Source organism: Bufo bufo, chromosome 4, assembly GCF_905171765.1.
Source record: "Bufo bufo chromosome 4, aBufBuf1.1, whole genome shotgun sequence".
In the NCBI taxonomy this organism is placed as follows: Eukaryota; Metazoa; Chordata; class Amphibia; order Anura; family Bufonidae; genus Bufo; species Bufo bufo.
Window position 1 is genome coordinate 323,809,354 of NC_053392.1, and position 12,990 is coordinate 323,822,343.

At 42.3% G+C, this 12,990-nt stretch overlaps 1 protein-coding gene across 1 annotated transcript in view; it reads right to left on the reverse strand.

Moving 5' to 3' along the window:
* Positions 1-12,990, reverse strand: part of ASCC3 (activating signal cointegrator 1 complex subunit 3) — a 742,201-nt gene that overhangs the window by 604,047 nt on the left and 125,164 nt on the right. The window contains exons 5-8 of the mRNA XM_040428803.1: positions 8,284-8,404; positions 5,173-5,380; positions 3,205-3,343; positions 2,996-3,121 (exon numbers count right to left, since the gene is read on the reverse strand). Coding sequence (XP_040284737.1) covers positions 2,996-3,121; positions 3,205-3,343; positions 5,173-5,380; positions 8,284-8,404 — 594 coding nt within the window. The remainder of the gene's footprint in view (positions 1-2,995; positions 3,122-3,204; positions 3,344-5,172; positions 5,381-8,283; positions 8,405-12,990) is intronic.

A 12,990-nucleotide genomic window follows, 5' to 3' on the forward strand; every position in this document is an offset into this window, starting at 1 on the left:
GAGCGGGCGGTGCTTGGGGGGGGGGGCAGGCGTGCGATCATCCGCCCGTCCCCTCTCTCAGGATAGCCGAGCGGTTTGCAGAGTGTCAGCACATTGCTGACACTCTGCTTGAAACGCCTGACATCCGCTGTATGGAAAAGGTTAAGAGGGAGGGAGATCCCTACCTCTCCCATCGGGGGCTGAAAAGGCACAGCAGCCCCCGATGGGAGAGGGAGGGGTCCCCCCTCCCTCCCCATCACCCACTGCTCTGCTGTGGCAGCGAGTGATGGTTACCATGGCAACCGGATGCCTTCACAGGCGCCCGGCTATCCATGGTACTGATCAGAGGCTGTCCATGGTGCTGATTAGACTTCTGCTAAAGGCAGAAGTCTAATCAGACTTTGTAAAGTGAAAATACAGTACAGTACACTATATAGTGTACTGTATTATACAGACATCAGACCCACTGGATCTTCAAGAACCAAGTGGGTCTGGGTCAAAAAAAAGAAAGTGAAAAAAATGTAAAAATCAAAAAACACATTAATCACTGATTAAAAATGAAAAAAATAAAATTCCCTACATGTTTGATATCACCGCCTCCGTAACGACCTGATCTATAAAACGGTCATGTTCCTTTACCCGCACGGTGAACGCCATAAAAAATAAAAAACTATGATGAAATTGAAATTTTGCCCACCTTACTTCCCAAAAAAGATAATAAAAGTGATCAAAAAAGTCGTATGTACGTCAAAATAGTACCAATCAAACCATCACCTCATCCCGCAAAAAATGAGACGCTACCTAAGATAATCGCCCAAAAACTGAAAAAACCATGGCTCTCAGACTATGGAGACACTAAAACATGATTTTTTTTTTGTTTCAAAAATGAAATCATTGTGTAAAACTTACATAAATAAAAAAATTGTATACATATTAGGTATCGCCGCGTCCGTGACAACCTGCTCTATAAAAAGATTACATGATCTAACCTGTCAGATGAATGTTGAAAATAACAAAAAATAAAAAACGGTGCCAAAACAGCTATTTCTTGTTACCTTGCCTCACAAAAAGTGTAATATAGAGCAACTAAAAATCATGTACCCTAAACTAGTACCAACAATACTGCCACCCTGTCCCGTAGTTTCTAAAATGGGGTCACTTTATTGGAGTTTCTACTCTAGGGGTGCATCAGTGGGGCTTCAAATGGGACATGGTGTCAAAAAACCGGTCCAGCAAAATCTGCCTTCCAAAACCGTATGGCATTCCTTTCCTTCTGCACCCTGCCGTGCGCCCGTACAGCGGTTTACGACCACATATGGGGTGTTTCTGTAAACTACAGAATCAGAGCCAAAAAAATTTAGTTTTGTTTGGCTTTTAACCCTTGCTTTCTGGGAAAAAATTATGAAAAAATGGAAAATCTGCCAAAAAAGTGAAATTTTGAAATTGTATCTCTATTTTCCATGAAATCTTGTGGAACACCTAAAGGGTTAACTAAGTTTGTAAAATCAATTTTGAATACCTTGAGGGGTGTAGTTTCTTAGATGGGGTCACTTTTATGGAGTTTCTACTCTAGGGGTGCATCAGGGGGGCTTCAAATGGGACATGGTGTCAAAAGAAACAGTCCAGCTAAATCTGCCTTCCAAAAAAAATACAGCGCACCTTTCCCTCTACGCCCTACTGTGTGCCCGTACAGTAGTTTACGCCCACATATGGGGTGTTTCTGCAAACTACAGAATCGGGGCAATAAATATAGCATTTTGTTTGGCTGTTAACCCTTGCTTTGTTACTGGAAAAAATGGATTAAAATGGAAAATTTGCCAAAAAAATCTAAATTCTGAAATTTTATCACCATTTGCCATTAACTCTTGTGGAACACCTAAAGGGTTAACAAAGTTTGTAAAATCAGTTTTGAATACCTTGAGGGGTTTAGTTTCTAGAATGGGGTCATTTTTGGGTGGTTTCTATTATGTAAGCCTCACAAAGTGACTTCAGACCTGAACTCGTCCCTAAAAAGTGGGTTTTTGAAAATTTCAGAAAAATTTCAAGATTTGCTTCTAAACTTCTAAGCCTTTTAACATCCCCAAAAATAAAATATCATTCCCAAATTGATCCAAACATGAAGTAGACATATGGGGAATGTAAAGTAATAACTATTTTTGTAGGTATTACTATGCAGTATAGAAGTAGGGAAATTGAAACTTGGAAATTTGCAATTTTTTACAAATTTTTGGAAAATTTGGTATTTTTTTATAAATAAAAATGAATTTTTTTGACTTTGTTTTACCAGTGTCATGAAGTACAATATGTGACGAAAAAACTATCTCAGAATGGTCTGGATAAGTCAAAGTGTTTTAAAGTTATCACCACTTAAAGTGACACTGGTCAGATGTGCAAAAAATGGCCTGGTCCTTAAGGTGAAATATGGCTGTTTCCTAAAGGGGTTAAAAAAAAAAAGTCCAAGTCAAAACGGATCCGTCCTGACTTACATTGAAAGTCAATGGGGAACGGATCAGTTTTCAATTGCACCATATTGTGTCAGTGAAAACGGATCCGTCCCAGTTTGGCTCCGCGTCGTCAGGCGGACAGCAAAACGCTGCAAGCAGCATTTTGGTGTCCGCCTCCAGAGCCGAATGGAGGCGGAACGGAGCCAAAGGAATGCATTATGAGCGGATCCTTATTCATTCAGAATGCATTGGGGCTGAACTGATCCGTTTTGGGCCGCTTGTGAGAGCCCTGAAACGGCTCTCACAAGCGGACCCAGAAACGCCAGTGTGAAAGTAGCCTTAAGGGGTTATGTTTGCTTATTGTCTTTTCGTTAAATAAGACCCTTGCAAAGTGCAGGGATATCTTTATACCCTGTATTAATCCCCCAGCAATGTATGAACAAGCTGGGTCCTCCAAAGGAAGAGTCTGAATAGGGGAACCGCCCCCTCTATTATCTCAGAATGTGGTAGTATTATTGCCCATACAAATAAGATACTATGAAGACACAGATGATGCAAATAACCATGCAAACCTCATCCAAGTCTTTGATGTAGATTGGTTTCTCCTCCAAACCAATAGGCATTGGTTCAGTCGCAGGGATCTTAACTTCTTCATACATTTTGTTGTTTTCTCTTTGAATACCTTCTGGCAGAAGCAGCTAAAACAGTGAACATATTAAATTATTAGCCAAATATATTTTGTTTACTATGAAGCAATAAAATAAGACCGCTGTAAAAATACCTTTGCTCCACCAACAAATGCAGACGCTTTCAAGGCTTCAGCATAGGAGTCATAAACATGCGGATACACAACTCTTTCACCGTAGTCTCTTTCCCTACCCAGAACTGGAACATTCCGGGCATTTATAAGGGCATGCTCTCTGTAGGAAAAAAAAGGAATAAAGGAATAAAGTTATTTTAATTAAGGCGAACGATTGCTGTACTGTGAGAATATTCAAACACGTACAAAGGAATCTAAACAAATTGTATATATATATATATATATATATAAAAAGAAAGAATAAGAGGCTAATTTTAGGACAGTGGCGAGTTAGACGAAGGCTTGAAAATAAGTATTAGAAAAAAAAGCCCCCCCCCTTCCCAAAAAAAAATAAAAAGATTTTCTAGCAACTGCAAAGCACACACAATATTGATGGTGGTACATAAGACTAAAACTGAATTCTCTGTAGTGAGTTACAATGCCACTCAGAGTACATCTGAATAGGTAGAAAAAAAATCTGAGCTACAAAGGCCTATAGTATGTGACCATTTTTAGCTACATTGCTGCCAAGCTCTAGGATTCACAATGAGACTTAAAGGGTTTCTGTCACCTGAAAAATGGGTATTAAGCTGGCTGACATTAGCGATGTACTAACATAACTATATTAGTGCCATCTCACTGCCTAAAGCCTTTATTGAGAAAAACTAACTTTTATAATATGCTAATCAGCCTCTAGGAGCAGGGGGGAGGGGCATTGAACCTGCTCCTAGTAGCTCTGTTTGCCCACCTCTTTTCACGCCCTTCTTCTCTTGATTGACGGGGCCAGGCCAGCGCTGCTCTCCTACCGCCAGCCATGTCTGCAGTGTAAATCTCGCCCCGTTCAGTATTCGGGGCAGGCACAGTGAGGAAGCCAGCAGCCGCCGAGCGTCCTTCCCTCACTGCGCCTGTGCTGAATACTGAACGGCGCGAGATTTACACTGCGGATACGGCCGGCAGGAGGAGAGCAGCGCTGCCCTGGCCCTGTCAATCAAGAGAAGAAGGGCGTGAAAAGAGGTGGGCAAACGGAGCCTCTAGGAGCAGGTTCAATGCGTCAGGCAGTGAGATGGCACTAATATAGTTATGTTAGCACATCGCTAATGTCAGCCAGCTTAATACCCATTTTTCAGCTGACAGAAACCCTATAAAATTGTGAATGATATTAAGGCAGAGCTATATTTCTGCATAGGGCTCCCTAGAATGAAGTCTCTGGGGTGACCCTAACAAGATAAAGCACAGGTGGAAGTTTATGCAGTAGTGTGGTGTCAATGTCACAGTCAATTTAGCAATTCACCTGCTTCAAAACAAAGAGGTCAGCGAGAGAGTCTGAAACCGCTCTCCCAATCACTATTGCAGCAAATTATAGGCATAATTTGTAGGCAGCGGCAACTCAATAACCGCAGAGACGCTCTTATTTACAGTGCTGCTGTCCCCACTCTGAGCCAGATAACAATGTAGAGATCACACCTTTTATGGGTTCAATATTTAAAACGCCAACAAGGCTAGTTTTTTTTTTCCCATCACTGCAGCAATGCAACGCCTTATTTGCTTTCCCTTTTTTCCCTATATTTCAAGATGACAACATAGAAAATAGCAACCATTAATCTCCAGAGGAAAAACAGATAGTTTCAATGCATTTAGTACAGACTTCATAAATCTTAAACTAGTGGTGTGTACAGAGCACCTAAGGAAGATAGCTTACCTCCTTAATCTGCATTTCTAAACCGCATGAAAGCGACCAAGCAGATTCTAATTAAGCAGATCACTGCTTCCTTATCCTAGAAAATTAGGTTTTCATAGAGGGAAAAAAAAAATTCTATACTTGTGCTAAGACGTGACCTGAAGTTGAAATCGTGTAATCTCCAAAAGCTGAACTTAAAGAAAATAAATGATTAGGAAACATTAAAGTACCAATTACAGCTGAAACATTTCTCAGCTCTTGGCATTTATTACCTTTGCATCCGCAGTTCCTTCGGATCAAAGCCTATTAGTCCTTCACCAGAAATCTCCCCATCCTCGCCTACACGTTTTTCTCGTCTGGCAATGCGCTTTTCTTCTCGTCGATACTGCTTCATGAGCTGCTTTTCCTGTTCAGAATGGACAGTGACTTGACACCCGTAATTGGGTTTTGCACTATCCGGGGCATTTCTTTTGCGGTATTCTATAAATAATAAAAAAACAAAATACACTCCTTAATGAGGAAAAAGCTGAGTGAAAAAATATGGTCACTATTACGGATCTGACACTGGCTGGCAGCTAGCCTTCTGAATCTGCCCATTATGCACTGCTACATCTGATATTAACCTGCGACTTCATAGCTAGGAAGATTTGCCATTCACGACTAGGGAAGTTGGATGACCAGGTCTGCAAGAGCAGCAAAATTACTCTAAATGGTAATCTTATTTAACTTAAAAAAATTATAAAAAATAGAATATACTTTTTACATTTTGGACTGGGGTAAATTATTCACATAGTCAGCGTTGGGTAAATCTTCTCTGCAACTGTTAGCCAAAACCAGGAGTGAAGCATCCACAGACAGAAGGTATAATGGAAGGATACGACCCGCACCTGGTTTTGGCTACAATCACTGGCCAAACATTGAGCGGAACACTGACGTGTGTCTGATTGTTGGGCGGATTATCGGGGACGACGGTTCCTATGAGTGCTCGTACCTGATAATCTGCTTGTCTAAAGATCACCCGATGAATGAGCAAAATGCTCATCCATCTTGTAAGAAAGATGCAAATGAGCTCTTAACAAGCTCTGCCTCTAATGCCACCAGATAGAAGGCAGCTATCCTATAAGGGCTCATGCACATGAACGTATTTTCTTTCCGTGTCTGTACAGTTTTTCTTTGCATATGGTTGTGGGCATAAGCCCTAAGTCAGTGTTCGAACCTTTAAATAGGCCTTGAGACATGACTCGGATAATAAGTAAGCCAGCACCTCATCTGCAGACAGCTGTTTCGGTGTGATTGCCCCTCATCAGTGCAGAGTAGAGAGTACTGGCTTAACTGGGTGAGAGGCTTAAGTCGGGATTTAGGGGTACCATCTCTCCTTGGGGAGACAGTGCCTGAATAGGTGTGAGGAGACTTAACTGCCATACTGTACATGCTCCTCTGGAATTTTTGGAAGGGAAGCAAATGAGCTCCATCTGGTGCAGAGAAGTAAATCATCGTTTCTGGGCAGCAGATTGTGCTGTCTAATTGGCACTCTGCTGCCCAGAAACAATGCAGCTCTATGAGGATGAGCGATCGCAGTAGCCATGACTCGTCCTCATTCTGGGGAGGTGATCGCAGCACTGAACAAGCATCCAGTTGCCGGGAAGGAACGCTTCCCTCCCGATAGTTAGTGGCTGGCTGAAGAATGTAAATCCAGCATTAGACCTCAGGACTCATGCAAACAAAGGTGAAAGAGCTCGACACATGAGCATATACTGAAAAGCAAATAGGGGGTTAAGATCTGGAAAGCAATTATATATTTTGTGATATATTTAATAATGTTTTTAGCGATTTCTGGATTATTGTCTGGATTTCATTGCAGATTCAGTTTCTTGCAAGTCAATGAATCAAGTCTACGAAATCTGCATAAAAACGAACAACTAAATCCACATGTAAACCATGCGTGCATCCTTGCGGGTTTCGGTGCAGATTTCTATGCCAGTTTTACAGTTTTCATCATGCTAAGACAGGAATACATTTTATCTGCAGTGGATTTTTATTTCTACGTGGATGGAGATATTTCTCCAACTGGCACCATTTCATTACTGTGTTGCGGAACTTACTGCTTCTGAGAGAAAAAAAACAAAACAAAAAAACGACACAGTAAGATCAGCGAAGATGACCTTTGATTGGGCGCAGAGCAGGGAGAATGCGGAGGAAGCTACGAGGTGCAACATCAGGGGGGATGAAAGCACCGAACACTGCCTCATACAGCCCGTGCTTCTGTAAGAAGAATACCAGGAGCAACACAATAAGCAGAGGTACAATGTAGTTCACAGACAAGCAGAAGTCAAAGAGTAGAGTCAAAGGCGAACAAATATGAGAGCAAGAGAAAAGTTTCAATCCAATTTGCAGGTCAGAGTTGCACAACCTTCTCTGGCTGCGGCATCAATTAAACTGTAGCATTTCTTATTGATAATTACAGGCTGGACGGGGCTAGCGAAAATACGCTACGAAGCAATACAAACAACTCACCTTTCACCAGCAATATGAATAAAGGTCTAGGGCAGTGAAAGAAACATGACAAGAACTAGAGAGGCCAAGAACAAAATAAAATAAGACAGACTGAAGAGGAATCCGAAGAATGGCAGAAGGAAGAAGAGGATGTACAATCAAATTAGTGCAAAGGAGGTAGTGAATCTCTACCTGAAGGGTAAAACTGAAAGACGACAGCTTTATTAAGACAAAGGGTAACTGACGGCAATAGGTAGAAAGGCATCCTAATGGGAAATCAAGAAGACATGATATACTGTAGGCCTGATAGCTTCAGATTGATTGTTGACACGAGCTGGCAGAAGGAAACAGGCTTTCTTAACTGTAATCCAAATGCAAAGCAGTCTTCATCCATTACAACGCAGCGATTAGAGAAAGGCGCTCACAAAGCACATCTGATTGATCATCTGGCCATAGTAAAACTAAGTGAACCTCACACGGCTCCTTGCCAAATACAAAGACTGAAACACATGCAGTGGAAATGTGGATCCATTTTTTTTTTTTATTTGATGCAGTGTGCTAATGCGTTCCTTTGGTGAGCTTATTCTTGTACATTATCAAATTGAATCCATGGCTATGCAAATACCATCTCTCCATATATTGCATTCATAAATGCAGAATTCCTGATAATAAAGGCAGGGCAGCAGCAGAAAAACAAAGGCGTTTTCCCATGGCACAGAACTGCGATGCGCTGGCCTCTCAGATTTGTCGCTCTCCTGCAGGCGTGCAACTGACTACAAACGGGGTGAATGCCGATAATCTTTATTACATGGTGAATGCAAGTAGTGAGCAAGACAGACACGGCAGGCGAGGTTACAGGTCCTTTGCACACATTTCTATATCTTTCCTACCTTGCAAATTATACTGCCCGTTCTCATTTTGCCAATTAATGGATTTAGCCACGATTTTCTGCCTCTGTTGCAGGAGAACTTCTATGACTGAAATACCTTCAGGTCCAAGTAATTCAAATAGCTGCAAAAAAGGTAAAATATATTAAACAATTTTGAAAACAACGGAACCCACAAATTTCATATTTTACAGAATTATTTGCATAGTCAAAAAAAATGTCACAGTTATCCTAGTGTTAGGGCTCATTCAGACGACCATATGAATGATTCTTCATCCATTTCGCAATTTTGCTGAACAGGTGCAGACCCATTCGTTTTAATGGGGCCGAAAAAGATGCGGACAGCACACCTTGTCCTGTCCGCATCTGTAATTCCATGCCCAGCAAAAAAGATAGAGCATATCCTATTCTTGTCCGCAATTTTGGCCAAGAATAGGCATTTTCTATCATAGTGCTGGCCATGTGTGGTCTGCAAAATGCGGAACGCACATGGGCCAGCATCCATGTTTTGCAGATCTGCAAAACACTACGGCCATGTGAATGAGCCCTTAAGAGTAGAGAATGCCAGGAAGACACATTCTGTGCCATTCGTGCCTTTATTTATATGCAGATCCGTGATAATAGCGATCTAGAGGTCAAGAACCATTAGATTGGTGATATTTGTGGTCTGCATACACAGGAATGCATAGTCAACACATAAAGGAGTTGTCTCACTTAAGCATCATGAAGACAAAGTTAATACAAGGCACTTACTAATGTATTGTGACTGTCCATATTGCCTCCTTTGCTGGATTTTTCAATCTCATTATACACTGCTCGTTTCCATGGTTTGAGGCCACCACTGCAATCTAGCATACTATAGGAAAAAAGTGCCATCCACTCTCGGCCACCTTGTATCCGCGCTGCAGTGGTGGCCATAAACCCTGGAAGCAAGCCATTGCTCATCCCCGTACAGATGCATTGTTTGCCGGCGGCAGAGTGCTGTTTAGACAACATGATCTGCTGCCTGCAAATTAGGCTTTAGGTGACCACACCAACGACCCTATTAACCGATGAACGAGCATTTCGGCAGCACACCACTAACGAGCATCCGTACAAACACTTTCTAGTGATAATCTGCCTGACTATCATGCAGTGTAAAGCACCCTTAACACAGGAGAGTTGATGGTGGTACTGATAAACTGAGAATTGGGGATGTTTTTAAAGGGGTTGTCCGCTTTATTTTTATATTGATGCATGACGGTGCACATGTATGCATCTCAAAATACACAAATCCAGTTGCACACATTAGCCACTGTCTTCAATTATAGACAAAAATACATATCTCCCTCTTATTCTTTTCAGTTTGATGTTGTACAGGAAAACACAAAGACAGCACTAAAAAGTATTATAACATAAAAATTTTAATATATATTCAACTCTAACTATATAACACACTGTTTTTAAAACTCCACCTTATCGCCACCATTTGAATCCATGAGATTAACTAAAATCTACATGGAATTAATAAATTCCAGAAAATCTTAATTCTATGAAAGTTGTTAATCATGATATGCATATAAACTAAATTAATACTCTAATTCTAAGTACCGTAATACCAGAAATAGTCATTTCACAATATAGCTTCGCCAATTAGCTGTAATAAATATTCAGGAGCATGCATACCAAAACACAAAGGGATTAGTAGGTTACATGTCACTGAAAACCTACAACAAACTTAAAATAAATAATATAACCGAATATAAGAAAAACTTTGTAATAGATCTCATTAGCAAACATGTCTCTTTCTACACTTATCAGATGCTTCTGCTCTAGCTGCCTCTTGAACTTATCATTCACCCCAAATTAAGAGGTAAAATCTATCTTGAGATGAGATGGACTATCAGCTTACTGAGAGATCAGGTAACATATTTCCCATAGAATTCTGTGGAGAGGAGGTGGGGAGAGCTGCTGTAGGCATCCATCCAAAGACTCAGACACACAAGGTCACTGCTGATGGCTTTATTAACATGTTTGTGAAAGTATGGATCACTCTAGAGCAGGGGTGGCCAACCTTACAGACACAAAAAAACAACAACTTATGACTACCAGGAGCCATAAGCTATACATTTACACACGTCACCGTATTTTTCGCACTTTAAGATGCACCTAGGTTTTAAAAAAAGAAAAATAAGAGAAAAAAATATTTTTCATCAAAATATATTTTTTTCTTATTTTTCATTATCAGAGAAAAAAATGAAAAAAATATATTTTTCATCAGACCTCAGATCAGACTCCTAAATCAGATCCCCAATCCTCATCTGTCCAAAAATAAGATCCCCAAACCTCATCAGACCTCCAAATCAGACCCCCAAAATAAGACCCCCAAAGCTCAGATCAAAAATCAGACTCCCAGTGTCAGACTGTGCTCAGATCTCCCCCCCCTTCTCAGACCTGACCCCCCATGCTCAGATCAGACCCCCCATGCTCAGATCAGAACCTCCCATGCTTAAATCAGACCCCCATGCTCAGTTCTACAGTTACTGGGCTCCTGCTACTCTGCAGGTCTGACACGCTCTCCACTGTGACCTGATGAGCACAACGTCAGGTCATAGTGCGTGTCTCCACGTACTACGTTCTCACACTGTGTGCATCAGGACGTAGTGGAGAGTGAGCTGGAGCTGCAAAAAAGCATCAATGCCCGATCAGGAAAAGAGATCTGAGCATGGGGTGGAGAGTGAGCCGGCCTGACTGCTTCTTGGCTCCACAGCTAGAGTCGCACTTGAAGAAGCAAAGAGCCGCATGCGGCTCAAGAGCCACGCGTTGGCCACCCCTGCTCTACAGAGTTCACTAAATTCCAGCAAAGTAGTCTAGTAATGCCACCATTGTAAAAGTCAATTTGTGGAAATTCTAGGAGGGAAGTAATTTCACAATCAACTGTGAGTGGCATTATTGCAATATGGAAGTGTTTACGAAGCACAGCAAACCAGCCTTGAAATGGCAGACCATGTTAACAGAGCAGAGTCCCTGAGTACTGAGGCGCATTGTGCTTAAAAGTTGCCATTGCAGTCAGCTGACTTATGGCCGAGCAGTTGAACGCAAGCCTTATACACTGCTACTGAACTCTGGGGAAGTGAAAAGGTCTACTATTGAGTGACGGACCATGTTTCTCTATCTGGCAATGTGATAGATAAGTCTGGTGTTTGTGGATGCCAAGAGAACTTTACCTGCCTGACTGCACTGTGTTAACTGTAAAGTTTGGTGGAGGAGGGCTTATGCTATAGGGGTTGTGTTTCGGATATCGACCTAAGTAAGCCCTTCTGATCAGGAACGGACTTAGTCTCGTGACTGCTGTGGCCACATCACAAGCTCTTGGTCCTGGGAGTACTGAAAGTGGAAATGGAGAAGTGCCCTGGACAGGTGAGTGTTTTTAAGTTTTTTTACGTTCATAGGAACAGGAAAGTACCCCAGGGGTTGTGTGGTGCTCCAAGGTTGGACAACCTCTTTAATTCATCCCTTGATTTTTGTCAGGTAAAGAGATATTGTTATGGACAAATCACTCATCCACATCAATATAAACGTCCTACCGGCCTTGTATAATGACATATAAGCGTTTACACTGGGAACATAATGGCAATTTACTAGTTCATTGGAATAATGAAACTTTTTCACAAAAATCTTTTTTAAGAAATTCTTAAAGAGGTTTTCCCAATTTTTTTTTTTATTGATGACTTATTCTCTGGATAGGTCTTCAGTATCTGATCAGTGGGAGTTTAACACGCGGGACCCCTGCCAAACAGCTGTTTTAGGGCTCTTTCACACTTGCGTTCTTGTTCAGTGCGCTTTTTGCTCCGGCCAAAAATCCGGAACACTTGCCGCAAGGCCGGATCCGGAATTAATGCCCATTGAAAGGCATTGATCCGGATCCGGCCTTAAGCTAAACGTCGTTTCGGCGCATTGCCGGAGCCGACATTTAGCTTTTTCAGAGTGGTTACCATGGCTGCCGGGACGCTAAAGTCCTGGCAGCCATGGTAAAGTGTAGCGGGGAGCGGGGGAGCAGTGTACTTACCGTCCGTGCGGCTCCCCGGGCGCTCCAGAGTGACGTCAGGGCGCCCCAAGCGCATGGATCATGTGATCACATGGATCACGTCATCCATGCGCATGGGGCGCTCTGACGTCATTCTGGAGCGCCCCGGGAGCCGCACGGACTGTAAGTATACCGCTCCCCCGCTCCCCGCTCCTACTATGGCAACCAGGACTTTAATAGCGTCCTGGGTGCCATAGTAACACTGAACGCATTTGGAAGACGGTTCCGTCTTCAAATGCTTTCAGTACACTTGCGTTTTTCCGGATCCGGCGTGTAATTCCGGCAAGTGGAGTACACGCCGGATCCGGACAACGCAAGTGTGAAAGAGGCCTTAGAAAACACACTGATGCTCACAGGAGTGCCGCAGCCTTCGCTCAGTTCACCAAGCACAGTGTTGTACATTGTATAGCAGCTGTGTGTGGTATCACAGATCAGCCTCATTCACTTCAATGGGGCTGGGCCGCGCCTAGGCCATGTGACTGATGAACCCGACGTCACATGGCCTAGGCAAAGTAGTAGCATAATGTATTAGGGGCATTTTTGAAAGAATTAATGTAACAGTAGTGGCGTGAAAAAGTCGCAAATTATGTGCGGAAAGGGGGCAGTGCTTAGCATGGCCCGCCAGATTTATATAATATATATTTA